The sequence below is a fragment of the Myripristis murdjan genome, chromosome 20 (assembly GCF_902150065.1).
Source record: "Myripristis murdjan chromosome 20, fMyrMur1.1, whole genome shotgun sequence".
Lineage (NCBI taxonomy): Eukaryota > Metazoa > Chordata > Actinopteri > Holocentriformes > Holocentridae > Myripristis > Myripristis murdjan.
In genome coordinates this window covers 4205028-4226127 of record NC_043999.1, presented here as the reverse complement: position 1 = coordinate 4226127, position 21100 = coordinate 4205028, and the positions used below count along the sequence as shown (strand labels likewise).

At 43.3% G+C, this 21100-nt stretch overlaps 2 protein-coding genes across 2 annotated transcripts; one reads left to right on the top strand and one right to left on the bottom strand.

Moving 5' to 3' along the window:
- Positions 1-5491: 5491 nt before the first annotated feature.
- Positions 5492-15643, bottom strand: LOC115378963 (neutral cholesterol ester hydrolase 1-like). Its single transcript, XM_030079560.1, has 5 exons — positions 15458-15643; positions 11285-11507; positions 9922-9991; positions 8882-9053; positions 5492-8560 (listed from the first exon to the last, which is right to left on the bottom strand). The coding sequence occupies exons 1-5, from the start codon at positions 15590-15592 to the stop codon at positions 7940-7942; spliced, it is 1221 nt and encodes a 406-aa protein (XP_029935420.1). The 5' UTR covers positions 15593-15643; the 3' UTR covers positions 5492-7939.
- Positions 15644-18214: 2571 nt separating this feature from the next.
- On the top strand, positions 18215-20819 carry LOC115379200 (uncharacterized). Its single transcript, XM_030079920.1, has one exon. The coding sequence runs from the start codon at positions 18215-18217 to the stop codon at positions 20807-20809; it is 2595 nt and encodes an 864-aa protein (XP_029935780.1). The 3' UTR covers positions 20810-20819.
- Positions 20820-21100: the final 281 nt, after the last annotated feature.

Here is a 21100-nt window from a genome sequence, read left to right as displayed (position 1 = left end):
TGCTTCCAGTCTGAACCACCTGTGTGTGTGTGTGTGTGTGTGTGTGTGTGTGTGTGTGTGTGTGTGTGTGTGTGTGTGTCGAACAGAATCAGATCGCGAGAGATGTGAGCCTCGATATGCGGCTGGCCATGTTTCGATCGCTCACACACACACACACACACACACACACACACACCTCACATGTCACACGGTAACGAATGTCGACGACAAACTTGGAAGCCGTTTTCTCCGTGTGGAAAATCCACAGGGTTTCCACATCATCATCACCTCCACACTCTGTGATCTAAGCGGGCGTGTGGCAGCGGATTACGCAACAACACACACATTTTGTAATAACTTGTGACATTTTGTGACAGAAAAAAACTTGAAAATAAAATTTCCAGTATTTTGCAAGCGGGCTTGTCAGCAGAGTGCAGGAGAGAGGCCGATCATGCACTGTTATAATGTTTTTCCTCACTTTAAAGGAATATTCTGAGAGAGGTTAAAGGAATGCCCCAATGTTTTGTGCAAAATCCCCTTTTAATGTTTTATCCACACTGAGACCAGATGTTGGACCCCATTTCCACCTCTGTACGTCCAGTGGTTCAGTTTCTATGGGTAGCATTCCCTGTTAGCTTAGCATAATCACTTTAAGTCTATGGGAGTCGTTAGCCTGTCTCCATCAAAGTGAAAAACTAAACCTTACAGCAGCTCTGAAGCCGTCTCATTCACACAAGCACCACTGAAGGTGCTTGCACCGTACTAACATCGCACCCCTTCAGCAGCTAACGACTCCCATAGACTTCAAGTCTTTATGCTAAGCTAACATGAAATGCTACCCATAGGAACTGCACCACTGGACGTACAGAGGTGGAAATGGTGTCCAACATCTTGTTTTGCACAAAACGTTGGAATATTCCTTTAACCGGGGCACGTCTTGGTCTGGTGTGGGCGGGTCCTGTGAAGGTCTGTTTGGAGTCTGCAAGCTGAAGCTGGATGCTCTTCAAAAAGTGAGGAAACAGCCACTAGGGGGCATGACTGCATGATATATATATATATTTTTTTTTTTTTTCTAAAAAGTGCGATTTACTGCACTTTTACTGCACTACAATTCAATTTGAGTAAATCACAGAGTGGCACTTGATGTAAACAAAAACAGCAATTGTGGCATGATATCATATAATGCACTTAATTATTGCATGTTTTCTCCCAAAAAAATAAAAAAAATAAAAAATAAATAAAAATGCCCCTCACACATTAGCCTATGTAATAACAGCTGCAGTAATCTATTACAAAATGCAAGAACGTGTATTATATTTTGCGTTCAAGGTTTAAATGCCGCATGCTATTACAAAATGTGGGTTTTACTACAAAATTAAAGAAAACTATTAGAGGAGGGTTGCTATAAAATGTGGCGTGATGACTTAATGCTTTGCTGCAAGTTTTTTATCTGCACGTTTCTCTCTTCTCCCTTTAATTCTGTGGAGGCAAGCTGGTTCAATGTGGAGCTGATTAACAGATTTTTATTTTTCAGACCAAATCAGAAAATGTGCTCTCGCTCATCCGTAACTGATGTAAGCGAGGAGATGACCACAGCGATAGGATTGGGTTTGTTTTCATTAGCGGTCCGCAAATCACTGGCCATGTTTGGAAGATCAGACTTTTCTCAAATCTGGTGAGTAAACGATCAAGTATGTCCCTGTCTGATAGAGAACTCTTTAGAGAACGTCACTGTGGTGGCTCTGGATTTGAACCCTCCTCCAGAAGACTGACTGAATACTGAGCTGCAGCTTTCGCAGACCGCTTGGTGTTTTCCCGGGGGAAACACATTCACGGGGCAGGCGAAAGCAGAAACCAAAGAAATTCTTTCCTTTCGAGGAAGCCCAGGAACTTCATCGAGGCTGAGAACGAGACACAACAAAGAGCAGAAAGACAAACAGCAGCTTGTTTGGCGTTTGGGAAGGTGCTTGTTCAGTAAAAACAAAGTGAGCGAAAGAATCAGCATCGGGACACCTTGCGAAAATATGAACGTTTGATCATTTTGCTGTTGCACATCCGAGCTGCTCTTAGTTTATCTCTGTTATCACGAACACCTGATCAGTGCAGATGCTCACAGTGCAGCACAATTAAAGGTCCACTATGTAAGAGTGGTGTGGAGGCAAAGTAAGACACGGGAGAAGAAATTATTCATATTTAAAGATCCCTTCATTCATCAAAGGACCTGAGTGAGCAAAGCTGGAATAAACAATTTAACAACTGAATTAAATAATTTTCCATGTTTTTTTCCACCTTAATCAACCCTCAGTTTTGCAAAGTGCACCTTTAAGTTTTTTTTTTTTTTTTTTTTAATACATTCATGTTTCGCTGGTTTATAAATTGTCATGCACACCATAACCACCAAGCTAATTTCCCCACCCACTAAGCACAACAGCTTTCTGTTACTTATCTAATAAAACGCCTGTGATGTGATATCTCGCTCAGCCTCACGCTCAACTTCACTCAGAACTGCAGTAACTTGCTTAACTGCATAACGACATAACACATTAGCACACAGGGGAAAACACTGCGCAGTTCATTTAAAACAACCGGTCACTGAGACAGGGTTCAAAAGACAGATGGTGTTGTTATTCAGAGGCGAAGTCATACTGGGTTTGATTCAGTTGCCAGTCGAGGGATTCAAAATGATCTTTCAGGAGGATTTCAATGTTATTTCCACCGGGCAGCAGCCTGGAGGGGATCATGTGTTTGGTCATGTGTATCTGTTCATATGTGCATCTGTCTGCAGCTAATCTCATACAGCACTGGTTCTTTCAGCCTAATATTTTTTGTGCACACTTCTGACTACATGATCTTGTGATTGCAGTGATTCAAAACCTTTTAATTAAAATGCAGATTCCTACGTATTGTCCCTTCTTCCAGTAGGCGGAAAAAACGGGTTTCAGAATTGTTCCTTTCCCAGGCAAAGTGTGTGATAGACCCGCTGGTCCACCGTGAGAGAGCATGCTGGTGTTGTGTTTTGTGCCAACACGGCGTGAAGAATACAGGGTTTTATTGAGGAGCAGTGACGTGACGTGGTATAAAGGGAGTCCACATTAGGAGGCAGGTGGGGGTGGGGTGGACGGGTCAAACACACGGACTTTCCCATGAGCAACTCGAATTGTTTTTAACACATTAGATCACCTTAACCCCAACCTTAATCTAGAATTTTAGAAAAAATTTAGACCCTAACCCTAATCTGACCCTAATCTTAACCCAACTCAGACCCTTAATAATTCTTAAACTAGACCAAGACCAGTTTAAACCCTAAACTTCACCATTTCAGAATAAGATTAAAGTAAGACATTCTCAACATATTCTGTAACCCTAACCTGGCGTGGTGAGCCTGAGGGAGAGCAGCTCCTTCTGATTTGTTGCTTTAATAATAAATCAGTAACAAACCAGCGGTCAGGACGTTGTGACGGCATCAGGGCTGCAGGGTTCTATGTTCCACACAGAACCCTCAGCACAGGCCCGTTCTCCCTAACAAGCCCATAGTAACTCCCCACAACACACCTGAGGCCTGAGGCCCTGATCTGCTGCAGCAGGTAAACACTGAGGGCACCAGGTGACTCCATAAGGCTGGACCCAGTCTGACAGCTCCTGCTGCCCAGTCCTGGGCAGCAGGGGGCGCCACATGGTTTCACCTGATCTGGGGACCGTTAACGTGTCGAGGGCCAGAGTCGTTTTTCTCCAAAACTCACCTAGCAGCCACCCAGACTGCCCAAACTGGAGGAGATGGAGGAGGTGGGAGCCATCGAGTTGATCATTCCTAACCATAACCTAACCCTAACCCTAACCTTAACCTTTAACCAGGTATTTTACATGCAAATTACTGAGCTAATGAATTAACTAATGAGCTATTGTTTGCAAATGTTACTCTTAACTGTGAGCTCCGGCTCCTGCGTGTTGTTGTGATGAAAAAACGTGGCACAGACACGCTTTCTTCCGATGGTCTTTTACTTTGGTGTGATATCGGGTTGTAAGAAACTCTTCGAGACGAAGAGCTGCACCAAGCGCCCTCCTCTGTCTGTTAGTGTTCAGGTGAATTTTTGTCTTTGCTGTCAGTTCACACTCGGTCCCAGGTATGAGTTACATCCTGGAACCGATCCACCATAAATCCTCCAGATATGAGCAGCAAATCAGAATTAAGCCTGAAGTTGCACGCTCACGTGGCACCGCTGAGCGCAGCCGGTTTGCAGCATGCTGGTGCGCTGTTGCCTCACTAATCCACCACCCACGCAGTTTGAGCTAATCGAGTCCTGATGGGCGATTGCACACTAATCGAGTGTGTGTTAGATTAAAGCAGACAAATAGCAGGCGTGCCCCGTGGCCTTCCAGATGAAGGTTTGGCCACAGATGGCATGCAAACACACACATGCTCACGCCTTAACCTACTTAAGGTCACGATGCATTGGCAAACACAAACACACACACACTCACACTAGTACCATTATGTTGCAATCATGTACACAGAAAAAGTTGTGTGTTACAAGTGCATACACACACACACTCAGACGTCTGTCTTGCAAGAAGGTTTTTTTCCTGCTCACCTTCTGCTTGCCATTTGTGATCATGTGACCTGACGGGTATGTTACATTTTGTCATGCTCTCGTTTGATGGGTTTGGTTTCTGTTTCTCTGCAGGCCATGACCTGAAGAACAAGTGTGTGTGTGTGTGTGTGTGTGTGTGTGTGTGTGAGAGAGTGAGAGAGAGAGAGAGAGAGAGAGAGAGAGAGAGTCGACGCTCGGTTTCCTGCGTTGCTGAAGCTGCAGTGAGAGCAGAGAAAGCCGAGCTGAAAGTAAATCCAGTTTTTCACCAGGATGACAGGTCGGAGGAAATTTGGCGCAAATCTTTCACTCTGGAGCCGACGTCTTAGTTTCCAGTCCAGCAGGATCACCCAGCCACAGCCGTAAATCAAAAACCCGGCCGTTCCGTATAGAGGATTAAATCTCAATCCAAGGATATGAAAAAAATATATGAAACTGCAAATCCGTCACATAAAAACTATTACGTTTTACGACAGTAATAAAATTTGAAAAACTCCACTGGGAATAATGGAAATAAAAGATGCATGATTCACAGGGCACGTTACATTTAATATTATGTATCATATTAATGTAAGTATTCATTACACCTTCTGTCAGTGGTGAGATGTGGAGCTGACGTCAGCAAAAGGTGATTTGGCGCCATCTGCTGTTTCAGTACATCAAGAAATGTATACCAAATGGACCCAAAATATATTGCAAAAACAGCTACAAACTCTGAAAAATAATCCCTGGAGCGCATTATCAAAATAAATACATGTAATATAAAGTACAATGGATAAATTCTTGATTTATAAAGCAATTTTTATTGCCTGTATCCTCTATATTTTGCAGATGCTGACTTCAGGTCATGATTTCTGACCTAAAAGTTTTGATATACAAGCAAAGGAATGCTAATATTCTGATGGCGAAAAGAAGAAACAACAACAAAAAACATATGCCACTATAAATATATGTGTATTTTTTTTAATAAATAAATCACAAAATAATAAATTGTGTACATTTCACATTATATTTTGTGCAGATACAGTAGATAGTCCCATTCATAGATTCCATTTACCCCGTTTAACAAACCAGTAATCAATAAATACAGTAATAATCTCCAAGCACATTTTCTTTACTGTGATTATGAGTTTGATAAAGACAATAGAGGCTTAGAGCAACCTTTCCTGATTTCACTCTTTATTGGTTTTTACATTGCAATTGTTTTTTTAACCTAATGAGTTTATGACTTGATTTATTTTATTTTATTTTATTACTGCCTGAGTGACGCACTTCATAATGTGGACTTTGAAACGTGCTCTATGAATAAAGATAATTATTACAGTATTCTTGTAATTATTAATCATATCCTACGAGGTAAAAGGCACTGATGCATTAGCGTAGTACATATTTTCAAATCAAAACTCAGAAACTCGCGCAGCATCAATGTTTTTAAGTTTCCAACTGGTAGGTTTGAGGTGTCGTTCATATACTCGTAAACTTTCTAACCAAAAACTGAGCAGACATGAACCGTGTCTGTTTGATAGTGTGGAGATTTGTGTTGCTACAGCTGAGCTTTGTCCACATCCCAATAATCACAGGAGAAACATCCTTAGGACTATGATGGCTTTTATAGACCGTACACCAATGCATGTGCACTGGACAAAGTTTTCTTTGAACATTCTAAGAATAAAATTAGAAATACTGCTGTTAAACTCGCTTGGTACCATAAAAGTTGGTACGGCAGCCGGTAAAATACAGATAAAATACACAGTGGGATTTTCTCAGCACCGTTCTAATGCACGGTAGACCTGTAGTGATTCCTCTTTATATTCATAACCTTATTTATGAAGTACAATCCTATTTAATGATACACAAACACAACTAAAATCACATTACTTAAAAAATTCTTGGTACATTCGCTTTCCTCAGACAACACCAGTAGTGTCCTACATTGATACCAAACTTTAAAATGACTTGCTCTCCCTCTGTCAGCGTAATCAGCTAAGTCCAGTAAGTTCTGCTTTAGCAACCATAAAAGCCCTTCCTGTCCTAGGAAAGAGCTGGGAATGTATAATATAGATACAAAAATATATATATCTATATTTTGTCCCATTTTCTGCCAGGTGTTGTGACTGATATAGGCTGCACTACATGTGGTCAAAATCTGTTTTCCCTAATTAATTCTAAGTAATGCATTGCCTACAGAGAGTTCCTATGTTTGGAAGCTGTCCGAAATGGTTTCCCACTGAGAAAAAAAAAAAGGATCTGTTCTATGATATTTGAAAATTACATACATAAATTTGACAATTTAAACACTTCAATGTGCTTTTTGAAGCCCAGTGTGATTTGTTGCAGTGTCTCTGCTTCACGCTTTGCTGTATTTTGGGCCACATGCCAAACTGATCTGGTCAGTTCGGTACATTAGACACGGGCCAAGGAGGGGCAGGGATACACGATGCTCCATCTGGGCCCTCTGACAGTACAGTACTGTAAATCTTGCATTAATTTCACAGCCATCATCATCAGTGCTTTCACCCTGCAAATCGGCGGTCTTCGGAGAGCGATGTTATGGAGAACAGCCTCACTCAGCAAGCTTGGAGTAGTGGATACTGTCAAACATACAATATTGCACAACCCCGTTGAGTATACACAGCTGTGAACTCTGGCTTACATGCACTACATGCACACACACACACACAGTGTAACCTTGTTTGGCCTCTTTGGTGTGTGTGTGTGTGTGTGTGTGTGTGCATGTGTGCAGACTAGTTCAGCCTCTCAGTGCATTAGATTAGTGTAAAAATTTGGGATTTTCTCTTTGGGAGTTCCTCTAAGTTTCAAAAGTTTCCACATTTGGAGACAGTTAGGTAGTGTGATTTCATTCTCCAAATGTTGCATTTATGTTGCACTTACTGCCGTCTTTGGTTTCATTTGACTGGAGAGGTTTTGGTTCTGGGTACACTGGGAACGCTTTGTGGTCTGTTTTAACTCTAGATCTATCGTAATCTAGAATTCGTCTCTCAATTGTTTCTTTGTTTGTTTGGCCAGAGGTGCACAGATTTACGACTCACATTTGTGTTGCTGGTTGTGTTTCCATATTTTTACGTTAAATGATGCCCTTATGCGCAGCAGCTTACAGGCGGGCAGCAGATGGGGGTCCAGCGTCTTGCTCAAAGACACTTTGACAGGACACGTGGCGATAAGGGGACCAAACCTGTGACTTTCCAAGCAACAGGAAGCTCTCTGTATCCACTTGGCCCCGGTCCCACCATAAGGATTGTGTTTCTTCTGTTTTCCCTTCCCTGGAGATTCTTCAGCTTCTGCTCCAGCGCATCTTTGGTCCCAGAAAATGTCTCCATAAATTCTCTGAATCCCTGCTGATGTGGTTCGGTTGTCTAAAGGTTCTCGTCCAGCCAACGAATATAACCGTCCATGCTCCTCTGCCCCACGCTGGACCACATCGGCAGGAATGCAAACACCATGCAAGCATGGAAACCGTCCTCGTAGTGATCGCTGGTTACGGCAACGCCGGCATCCTGCAGGCGCCTGGCATACATGAGACCATCGTCCCTCAGCACATCAAACTCGCAGGTCATCACGTAGGCCTGGGGTGTCCGACGCAGGACGCCCTCGTCTGCCAGCAGCGGTGCTGCCCGCACGTCCACCAGCCCCGGCACTTCACCCACCAACCCCGGCGACCCCGTTTCCTTGATGACCGGCCGGAAATGCCTCTTGCGTTCGGCCGGGAGCAAAGCAGTCCAGTCCAGCTTGGAGCGTGTCGGGGCGCTGATGCTCTGCTGGTCCAGGGAGCTGTGGTTGTTAGCGAGCAGCAGGGGCTCCAGCGAGGCGTTCGCGCCCAGGTACTGCAGCCAGAAACGAGCCATGACCGGCCGGTAGAGGATAGGCACCGCCTGGTTCTGCTGGTAGGACGGGGTGTAGAAATCTAGCGCCTGGAGAACGGGGTAGATCAGAGCCTGGGCTTTGAACTTAACTTTGGCACTGCTGTCTGATCCAAGCTGCAGAGACAATGAGGATTCAGATTAGGATTCAAGGATTACAGGTTTCTGAAGGCCAGCAGTGATGGTGATCACGGGGGGGCGGATTATTTTTTGTTAACGTCAACATGACCTGAGTCAACACGTGGATATTTTAGGCTACTTTATGATTTATTATTTCGAATCAATCAATTTGTAGCCAACCAATCAATGAAAAAACTGCATGCTGACTCATGAAAATAACATGAAAAAAAAACAGTGACAAGCCTGCAGCTGTAGCTCTCTGGTGATGCTATAGTGGGACAGAAGGGGTTAATTTTGTCTGCGTGTGCGTCGGCGTACCTCCTGAGCCACGGCGGCGGCCAGGTTCCCCCCGGCACTGTCTCCAGACACACACAGCCTCTCTGGGTCCACGCTGTAGCGATCCAGAACCCGGGCGGACAGGAAGGCTCGCGACGCCGCCAACGCGTCGTGGTACTGGTCTGGGAACACCGCCTCTGGAGCAAGACGGTAACTATGGCAACAAGACACCACGAGAGGACAACATGACTCGTTGCCCTTTCGAACATGGAAATCAAACCTCTGACCACGGCAGTGCTGGTGTATTGCTCGACCTGATGGCCAGCACTGGACCACGAATAACCCAGAAGATGATGCACCCATTGGGGAAGAGTAGGGTTAGACCGACAAGCGTTTGGTGATTTATTGGGGCGATATTGACCTTTTACTACAAATCACTAAAACTCACTAAAAAACGTGCGGTTCAGTCAAGTCCTCAGGATCGAAAACCTGCAGACTTTTAGGCCTCGATAGTGCAGGACTGACTACCGCTGGTCTAAATCCAGTTCGGAGGCTTTTCCATGCTGGTAAAACTTTGGCCTGGATGTAGTCTAACAATGAGATAACCACTACACAACATATTACTATTGTACCTAACATCAATTATTGCCAGCTTCAATCCACTAACTTCTCCAGCATGTCTTAGGAGAAGTTAGATGGTGAAACTGTAACCTCTGAACACATTTATTCTTCCAGTTACAGATCCACCATCTAACTTCTCCTGAAACTACTCGATTTTTTTTTAATAAATTCCAAGATGTGTATTTCTAATCAACATGACCCACCGTGTGAATAAAACAGCCTTAGAGTTACTGTAAGGTTTATTGTTTTCATTTTGACGGAGCTAGGCTAATGACTCCCATAGACTTCAAGTCTTTATGCTAAGCTAACACGAAATGCTACCCATAGGAACTGAACCACTGGACGTTCAGACATGGAAATGGTGTCCAACATCTTGATTATTCCTTTAATATCAGTATCAGCCCTCAAAGATTCATGTCAGTCTATCAGTTTGTCATGATTGGATATGGGCCCAAACTTACTCGACAGACATGATGACAGCATCCAGGTCCTCCGCCATCTTCCGACAAAGAAGGTCGTAGGATCGCATCCCTGTAAAGCGAGTACAGAATAAGAACAAGCCTACAAAACTCTCAAACTGAGCAGCTGCGTCCTCCTGGCTCTTGTTGTCAAAGGCATTAACGTGCAGAATGCTGAGAGGTGGATTTTGTTTTTAAATTCTTGATGAACTTGATGAATTATCACTAGAACCCTATATATTTTGTTTCATAGCAATAATTCTTTTCACGTTGCTTTGATCATCTATCAGTGTTCTGGGCAGGCTTGACCACATGGTTGACAACCGCACCGCGAAAAGCTGCAGATCCTTTTCACTAAAAGGATTTAACGATTAATTTCACAGTTGGTTATTACCAGGCACTTTGGACAAAAATCAGAAAGAAGATCATTACGACTAAAAGAAATACCGTTTTTTATAGGGGAAACAAAACAAAAACACATGACAGGGTGATTAAAGGTTCCTGTGAGTTTTTTAAGAGCTTGTTAATGCTAGTTCAAATAACTTTTAAGACCAAATTCATCCCCCGCATCAGACCGAAGAGTAAAAACAGACAAACTATTAATATGCAACTGGTACAAAAGTGTGTAAGGACCATGAAATGCAACATTTAAGCTCATGCTGTGCAGATGACGGGGGGGGTTTGGCTCCGATGTGGCTGCACCGACGTGCTGCAGCTTGTTGTTGCTGTTACCTGGAGGCCAAACCTTGTGGTGTTTGCTAGACTTGCAAAAGAAAGCATTCTGTTCTAGAAAGCTTTTTATTCACAATGCAGCAGAAACTGTGAACATCCACAATTTCTATTATCAAACTGTTGCATTAGAAAATTTCATTGCATCCTTGTTTCTGGACTGATACACAAACCTGTCGAAGTCCAGTGACAAAATGCACTGATTGATTGTTTCTATGATTTTTTTTACTGCCCCCAAAAAATCCTACAACAATTAGACGTTAAACATTTAAATGTTTATGGACAGGAAATTAACCGGTTATGGTTTTGATTCATTTATCAAGTAAAAATACCAAACATCTGCAGATTCCAGCTTCTCTAAGAGGCGAAGATGCTAAGACTGTCTTCCTTTTCTCCGTTCATATCTCGATAAAAATTAATACTTTGGGCTTGGAGTCTAGACTGACTTCCAATGAGACTTTGCCTTTATTTTTTGGTACTTTATAGACTAAAGAATAATCAAAAAATGACAAAAATAATCATTAGCTGCAGCACTCCTTTTAAGAAAATTAACACTCTTACTAAATTATTATATGAAGGCACCAAAGCAATGGAACATGTTTATAATAACAAGTTGACATTCAGAGCTGGCACTCACGTCCGCTGCCAAGGGCCCATCCTCCACCGTGGAAATATATCACCCCCCTTTTCAGCTTCCTCCCGCCTTTCGGCTGGAAGACCCGGGTGGCCACGCCCCCCAGGGTGATGTCCGACACGTGCACGCCAGGGCAGGAGCGAGCCTCGATGACCTCCACCCAGGACACCACCCTGTTCAGAAAGTGGACCCGGTGACACACACCCAGCGTGTGAGCCATGTCGCCCTGCAGACACAAACACACACCCGCTGTCAGACAGGCCGTTGCACACCTGAAGCTCACAGGTTTGATCCCTGCAGCAGCAGACCTCGAGACAGATCGATTAACCGGCCAGACAATGTTTTTACTGTCCTAAAAAGTGCTGCAACAATTAGTCAATTAAAAAGATAAAGGTTGATGGATAATAGATAAATGAATCAGTTATGATTTCCATTATTGATTAATTGTTTTATTCATTCATCAAGTAAAAATACTAAGACTGTCGTCCTTTCCTTCATTCATATCTTGGTAAAATTAATACTTTGTTTTTTGTTTGGGCTGACTGATTTCCAATGAGGCTTTGGCTTTATTTTTGATACTTTACAGACTAAAGATTAATCTTAAGATAAATAGAGATTCATCGACTCAGTTCGCAGATTAATTGGGCTGATATCTGGCTTTTTGAGGTAATCAGGATCGGCTGATATCTGCGCTCATGAGGCCGATAAACCAAAAATGTCTGCAGACTCATCTGTCAGTGTGGCTGCTGTGGAACCATCTGCTGATAAATACTGCTGTTAAGTGCACTAAAATTATATTTGTTTTTAATTCATAAGTTGTTGTTTCTTTGGCAAAAAAAAAAAAAAAAATTGGACATTTACTTAATTGATACATTTTTTATGTAAAATAAGTGCGTGGGCAGCTCTCTCTTTAAGCAAACAGAGACAAAGCAGGACATTAGTGTTACATATATGAAAAAGGAAACTTTGCATTTTGGTGGCTACAAGAGCTAATTTTTAAACTTCAACACCCAGAATTCCTGCAAGGTGATGTTAGTAAAGTCTGTTTACCAACCCAGCCGGTCTGTGAGGTTTAAAATCCAAGACACAAAGAGACGAGAGACAAAGAAAAAAAAAAAAAAAATGAAGATCCAACATCAACTTCAGCTTCTCTGCTCACATTTTGGATTTTTCTGTTAAGTTTTGATCGATCACTGCCTGTGAGCAGAGAAAACTTCCCATCAGTGTTCATCCTCAATATTATAATTTTATTTGGGCACACACAGGGCCAACCCACTGCACGTCAATTAAAGGAAATCGGATGCTCTTCTCTGTTGCAGCCCCACTTTGTGATTCAGGCCGAGATGACAGAGGGCTTTGGCCCCATCAAACATTTTCACCTCCTTTTAGTGAGTTTGTCTCTCTGCCTGCAGGATATCTGAAAAACCTATAATCTAATTTCAATGAAATGTGGCGGACCGAACGGCCTTGTGCCGAGGAAAAAAGGGATTTGGTTTTGGTCGAAATCCAGATCTGGGATTTCTGCCTTTACATGATGATCATTTTATAGCTGTGACTGTGAAACTGAAGGAGTTAGAGAATTGATTCCAGATCCCAAGAATGGATGTTTCCAGGGTCAGGAAACCAATTTTGACTTTAAAAAAAAAATAAGGAATTAAATAAAATAAAAAAGCAAGCTGGAGGACTGCTCAAGCTGGAGGAGGTTTGTGCTCGCTGAATGCCCTCAGGACGGGTTGTGCAGATATTTTACCTTCGGCGCAGCTTGGCTCTACAAAACTTTATTAGTCAGCTCGTCACACTGTGGCATGACGATAAGACAACAAGACAAAGAGCGCAAGGAAAGAATAAGCAGGGAGTGGAAACCTGTCCTGTGTGATGCACATCTGTGTGTTTAGTATGTATAAAAACTGGCCTGACTGCTTTGATGCCTACTATGTGTGTGTGTGTGTGTGTGTGTGTGGCCTGTTAGTGCCAGGATTAAGGGCAGCAACCTAAGTTAAAGGAATACTCCAACATTTTGGACGAAATAGCCTTTTCCCGACTTCCCCAGACGTTCAGTGGTTCGGTTCCTATGGGTAGCATTTCCTGTTAGCTTAGCATAAAGACTTGAAGTCTATGGGAGTCGTTAGCCGGGCTCCGTCAAAATGAAAACAATGAACCTTACAGTAACTCTAAGGCTGTCTGATTTACACAGTGGGTCATGTTGATTAGAAATAAACATCTTTGAATAAAAAAGAGAGACGTTAATTTGTGGTGGATCCTCCTCTACCTTCAGCACAGATCACTGCACCAGGCGGAGGGATACATGTGTTCAGCGGTTATAGTTCCACCATTTAACTTCTCCTGAAACAACTCGAATTCTTTTTAAATCAAATTCCAAGACGTGTATTTCTAATCAATATAACTCATTATGTAAATAAGACAAATTCAGAGCTGCTGTAAGGTTTATTTTTTCACTGTGGTGGAGCCAGGCTAACGACTCCCATAGACTTCAAGTCTTTATGCTAAGCTCACACTAAATGCTACCACATAGGAACTGAGCCACTGGACGTCCAGAGGTGGAAATGGTGTCCAACATCTGGTCTCAGTCTGGGGAAGTCGGAAAAAGGCTATTTCGCCCAAAACACTGGGCTTTTCCTTTAAGGATCTTTTCTCTGCTGCCTAAGTGAGCACGTTCCTGAGGGACTGCAGTTTATCGTCACGTGTGTTCATGAGCTGAGCGGTGTTCAAGGCCGGCGGCACAATCACACAGGTGCAGCACGGGCGAGGCTGTGCAGCGCTCAAAGTTCACAATCCAGCCAACGTGGAAGAGACAGGAGCGGAGTTCACTCTGTCTCTAAGGTTAAAAAAAAAAAAAAAAAAAAAAGATTATTGAAATAATACATTGCACTGGAAAGTTGTCTTTTTGCACATGATGTGTTCTGTTTTCTGTTTCTGTATTTTTTTAACCCATTACTTGTTGTTTACGTCTTTACGTTTGTCTTCTTTTCTCGTTTTACATGTCCATGTATGTATCTGTAGGTGATAACGATGCTATTTTAATCCATTTTGTTCCTTTGTGTTTTATTATTTTCTATTTTCTTGTTATGTTCTATTCTATTCTGACATAACTCTATTCTCCCGTGTCAGATTGCTTCTATTATTTTTTATTCCTATCTCTTCTACTCTGTTTTGTTCTGTTCTGTTCCACTCGATTCTGTGGTACTCTACTCCAGTCTGACATACTTATTATACTCTATCATGCCATCTTTTTTTTCTATTCTGTTGTTGTACCTCTGCATGACATAATGCTGTTGTACTGCATTGTATTCTACTGTGTGGTATTCTACTCAAGTCAAGCCTTTCCACTGTCCTCTATTGAAGCTCACTAGAAAGACTGAGGATTTATATGTCTCTCTACCTGCATGTATTTATTAATGTCTATATTGTATGTATTTTTTATTTTCTATTTTGTGCTTTAGAAATAAAGATTAACTTACGTACTCTGAGCTGTTCTATAGGATAATACTCTGCTATATTCTACTGTAATATACACTGAAGTGTCCACTTTATCAGCTCCACCTGTGCAATCTAATCTAATCCAATCCACTTGACAGCTGTTTCCACTATTCTGTCCCTCTCATTGTATATAAATAGAGAGGGACAAAAAAAATCAGAAACACCTCTCAATATAATGTAGTCCAGTAGCAGACCTCTGCAAACTACAACCTCAGTAATAAACACAGAATTAAAACGACACATTCTGCACAATGTCAACACAAACTGAACATGATAAACTTTGGTAAAAGGTAGAATTCATGGCAGAGCTGCTGTACAGGTGGAGCTGATAAGGTGGACACTGAGCATGTTTCTCCATGTGCGTGTGTTTCTATTTTTATGCTTTTTTTCCCCCATTATTATTCTCCACGTGTGCGAGGCGGTTTGTAAGTGTGTCCAGGGAAAACGCAATATAAATGAAGCTGTACTTACTTAACTCTAAGCTGTTGTGTCGGCTAATCATCTGCTATTCTACTGTAATGTAGGACACTCGCTTCTCTTCTATTTTATTCTGCTGTTTTCTATCCCAGGTGAGCGGACAGGTGCATTCCGCCACTCTTCTCCTGTCTCCTCCTGTTGGACTGTTGTGATTTTTGTAATTTTTCAGGCAACAGTGTCCGCCCCTGCATCATCTCTCACCACATGCATGAAGCCCCGGAACAGCGCATCCAGCAGCATGAGTTTCCACGGCTCGCTCACGGCGCTCGGCAGCGGCAGGTAGACGTAGTAGGCGGCCGCGGACAGCAGCACGGCACCGGCCCAACGCAGCCTCATCGTCACGGCAGGCAGCACCGCACCGGACACGGGATACCTGCCCCCGGGGGATCGGTTCGTCCGCTTTTGTTGGGATCGACCCAGGAACGCAGAGGAGTGACCTCGACTTCAAAATAAAAGCCCAGCTCCTTATCAGCGTCCCGTTCTAGCCGCTCCTATGTTTCAAACGACCCGGGCGGTCTTATTTTGAAATGCAAGCGACATGCGGAAGTGAGGTAGGGCTGAGCGTTGCGTAAAGGCAGTTGCTGAAGGGAAATGTAGTTCCTCAGGTACTGACCCACCTGGGAAACACATGAAGCTGCGTTACCTCCCTGTTTTAGAGCAATATGAACTAAAGAGAAAGATGAAAATAATGAAAAGAGAAATATGAAAACAAAAAAGGCGGATCTGCCTGGTGGTTACAAACTGATGCTTAGGCATATTATTATTATTATTAGTAGTAGTAGTAGTAGTAGTAGTAGTAGTAGTAGTGGTATTGTTGTTGTTGTTGCTGTTGTTGTTGTTGTTATGGTTATTATTATTGCTAGTAGTAGTAGTATTATCATCATGATACGTCATTACTGGAAATTTCTACGACTAATACTACCACTAATAATAATAATAATAATAACAACAACAACAACAACAACAACAACAACAACAACAACAATAATAATAATAACAATAACAATAACAATAACAATATTATTATTATTATTATTATTATTATTATTATTATTATTATTATTATTATACAAGGAGTTAAAGACTGAATGCGCACGAGGGGCATCGGCTGTATAAAAAGTGAAATTGAATTGTTGTGATGGAAGCAAAGGCAGCTTGCATGACGCTATATTATTTATTTAGTTATTTAAATGCTCTTTATTTCGCTGATTTCCTCGGTGGAGGTGGCTCAGAGGTGATGACGTCATTTCCCTGTGTGACAAACCCTGAAAGTTTGACAGGAAAGAGCTGAGCTTTGACTGGGACATGATCAAGATGATATCAAATAAGATCGGAGTCATGAGATGCAGCTCAACAAGTCACACGGCTTGACGGCAGGAGGTCAGGATGTATTAAAGGAGAGGAAAGTTTTGTGGATTTGTCTGTGAGTAGACAGATATCATAACGAGACAGATGCGAAACTGAAACTACTGCTCTGGAAAAGCTGAGTCGATAGACGAGAGTTACTGAATCATTTATGAAGACAAACGTTTGCAAATCAAATGACTTGATCAGATATTATATTCATGTATTCATACAGTGCTGACGTTTCACAGAGTTTCCACTCGTAGTGATAAATCAAGTTTTAATCCAGATTATTTCTCTCTTCCAGTTGACTGCTCTGCACTAGGATCCTCCTCCTTGTTGAGTTTTATAGTCACTCCCTTTATTCTGTTTGGTTTGTGTCTCTTCTTATTTCGAGGTCAGATGTTTTAATAACAACAACAACAACAACAATAATAATAATAACAATAACAATAATAACTTACATTTATATAGCGCCTTTCAACAAACCCAAGGACGCTTTACACAGATAGAGCAGAAAACACAGACAACACAGGAGACAAGGACAGCAGAAGCTAGAGGCTATAGGCTAGGTTGAGGAGGTGGGTTTTCAGGAGTTTTTGGGGCGGAGAGTTGACCTGAGCCAGAGGATCGCAGGTTCCATGACTGTGTGTAGGGGTGGAGGAAGTCAGAGAGGTACTGAGGAGCCAAAGCATGGAGGGATTTGTAGATGAGGAGGAGGGTTTTATAGGTAATGCAGGATTTGACTGGGAGCCAGTGGAGGTGGATGAGTGTGGGGGTGATGCCAGGGTTCTCACCCGCACCAAACCCTGGCAGCTGAGTTCTGCACATACTGGAGCCTGTCCAAGGTTTTGCTGGGAAACCCCGGACAGGACTCCATTGCGGTAGTCAAGACGGGAGGTGATGAAGGCGTGAATGAGGGTCTCTGCCACAGTGTCGGAGAGTGTTGGCCAGAGTCTGGAGATGTTTTTCAGGTGGTAGAAAGCAGATATGGTGGCAGATTTGATGTGAGATTGGTAGGAAAGGGTGGATTCAAGGATGATGCCCAGGTTGCGGACCTCTGGGGATGGGCGGATGGAGCAACCATCGAAGATTAGAGAAAGATCTCCAACCTTCCATTTCATGAGACTCGTGGGATTTTGGTGCTATTTACGATTTTACAGGATCTAATGTGCAGAGCCTTTATACTATTGAGCACCAAATTGTATTTTGATCAGTTTAATAAGCTTGAATTCTGTTTTGTGCCTGAATGCATTTATGGGAGACTCTAATTCATCCTCTGCTCTTTTGTAGGGTTTAGGACAAGGTGAAAACTCAGGAACCATAGAGGGATGACCTTTAAACCTCCTACCTGAGGGATCAAGTTGGACAGAAGAAAAGATGGAACCTGACGAGGGAAGAGGCAAGCAGATGCCGCCCTCTGCTGTGGAGGAAGCAGAGAGTTGCAGCACGGCAGGAAACACACCACAGGACGAGCCAACAGAGTCACATGACAGAGACAAAATAAACGTAGGTATCGCTGCTTCCAAACCTGGAGAAATGCCATCCACTGTAGGAGATGAGACAGAAGAGACAGGAGCAACAAGTGCAGGAATCTCCACAGGCTGCTCTAGGATGGAGGGCCCTCAGCTCCCGTCTGCCTTCCTGGTCAAAAACCTTGTAGATAACTTAGGTAGGCTGTGTAATTTCCGACTTGAAAAGCCTACACATACACAACAAGAGTGCTTACCTGATGTCACGTCACAGGACAGCTTTAAGAGGTTCATGCCTGAGATCTCTGATGATGGAAACAGTGAAATCTACAGGTTCCAGTGCACCAGTCCAGGCCTGTACCAGTGCCGTGTGACAGGCCTGGTGTTTAACATGGAGGGAGAAGGGGATGTAACTTACAGGATCGTCCACTGGGACCGGAGGCTGCTCGCCCAGCATCACAAGAAGCCTGCAGGACCGCTGTTTGACATCAGATGCCAGCAGCAGTCTGTCTGCAAGCTTCATCTCCCACATTGTGAGATCAGATCTACAGGTGCATGTCAGTTCTTGTCAGTGGCTCATGTGACCGACGAGGGCACTGATTTCATCCTTCCACATGAGATTACAGAAACTCATGTTGTTATCAAGATCACTGGATTTTCTGCGTATGGTAATGTCAAGGATGAAGACTCACCGCCCGATCCGATCAAGGTGGAGGTGCTGCTGTTCTACACTCCTCCAGTTGATCCTCCTACATTCTTCCTCCATGTGTTGTTGTTGCCTGGAAATGTTGTGATCAGGAACGTGCAGTACAAAAGGAGAAAAATAAATGGGGTTGAGATGTACATAAAGATACCACCACACTGTAAACTCCAGCCAAATCAGGAGTACACGCTGTCCACGTCTCCTGAGGATGAATCAGTTCTAATACAACCAAAGAAGGCAGAATTTGACAACGAAATCGATGAAAACTATTTTGCTAATTTTAAAGTGACTTTAGAACAAATCAGGAGAAATATTCATCTGTCTCTCACAGACAGTAACAGCTCCCTCTGTGTATGGGAAAGGCGAGTTGGTCTTCCATCAGCTGCCATAAGGACGCCCCAGGGTCCGAGAGTTGTGGGTCTCCGTCCCGACATGAGTTTGCTCTCTATGCGGAGCAGCTTCATCAGTGGGGTCTCAGGACCTGTGCTCAAAGATCTGCTGGACGGGCTTTTAGAGAAACGGGTGATAAATGACTCTGAGCGGGAGGCAGCACATGGGATGCAGAACAAAGCAGACAAGGCTCGTTTTGTCATCGACACGGTGAGGAACAAAGGAGAAGCTGCTCGTTCAGAGATGATAGCGCTCCTCTCTGACATCGACCCTTTATTCTGTGGGCGTCTTGGAATGAGGAGCGATGAAGATGAAATGATGTCTGAGAAGGTAGCAGCTAGCCCCCCCTCAGCCACACACACTATGCCAGCTTCTTTTCTCCCCCCCTTCCAAAGATGTGGAGAATCCAGCACTTTGTCTCGTTCTCGCATCATGCCCTCACTGAGTGAAACTCCCTCCACAAGGAACAGGAAACGTACACAACAGAAGCGATCTCAGAGTTTACCTGATCTCATGTCACAGAAAAGCTTTGAGAGGTTCACGCCTGAGATCTCTGATGATGAAAACAGTGAAATCTACAGGTTCCAGTGCACCAGTCCAGGCCTGTACCAGTGCAGTGTGACAAGCCTGGTGTTTAACATGGAGGGAGAAGGGGATGTGACTTACAGGATCGTCCACTGGGACCGGAGGCTGCTCGCCCAGCATCACAAGAAGCCTGCAGGACCGCTGTTTGACATCAGATGCCAGCAGCAGTCTGTCTGCCTGCTTTATTTCCCACATTGTGAGATCAGATCTACAGGTGCATGTCTGTACTTGTCAGTGGCTCATGTGACCGACGAGGGCACCGAGTTCATCCTTCCACAGATAACAGAAACTCATGTTATTATCAACATCACTGGATTTTCTTGGTTTGGTATTGTCAAGAATATAAACTCACCCCCTGACCCGATCAGGGCGGTGGTGCTGCTGTTCTACACTCCTCCAGTTGATCCTGATCCTACATCCTTCCTCCATGTGTTGGTGCTGCCTGGAAACGTTGTGATGAGTGACGTGCAGTACCAAAGGAGAAAAAGAAATGCATGTGAGATTTACATAGAGACACCACCTGACTGTAAACTCCAGCCAAATCAGGAGTACAAACTGTCCATGTCTCCTGAGGGTGAATCAGTTCTAATACAACCAAAGAAGGCAGAATTTGATGACAAAATCAATGATAACTACTTCCCAACATTTCAAGTGGTCTTACATCAAACCATGAAAAATATTAATCTGCTTCTGAGAGAGAGTAACAGCTCCCACTGTGTATGGGAAAGTCAAGTTAGTCTCTCATCAGCAACTGTAAGGAAGCCCCTGGTTCAGAGCGTTGTGGGTCACCCTGCTGTCGAGATGCTATGTGCCAAAGAGGAGGAGTTCACAAAAAGGGTCTCAGGACCTGTGCTCAAAGATCTGCTGGACGGGCTTTTAAAGAAAAGCGTGATAAATGAACGTGAGAAGGAATCAGCAGATGTGATACAGAACAGAACAGACAAGGCCAGTCATGTTTTTGACATGGTGAGAAACAAAGGGGAAAAAGCTACTTTGATAATGATAGACCTTCTTTACAAAGAAGACCCTTTCCTCTCACAACATCTTGGGTTGATTTAAAGGGAAAAGGTAAATGAATCAGGTCAAATGAAGACGAGACGCTGTATGTTGATCTGGTTGGTGGAGAGAGACCGTCCCGTACCTGGAAGGTCAGAGCTGTTTTCCCCAACATCAAATGTGAACTGTCCAGTGCACGTGCACACTTTGCTAAGATGAAAACAGGGACTGGTTTGTTATCATACAGGCTGTATTTTGCTTCCAAGTTTCTGGGAGAGTTGTATCGTGTTGTAATTGATTCATCACTGGGATTTTTATAGATGGAAACATATCATTGTCAAATGTGCTCATTTC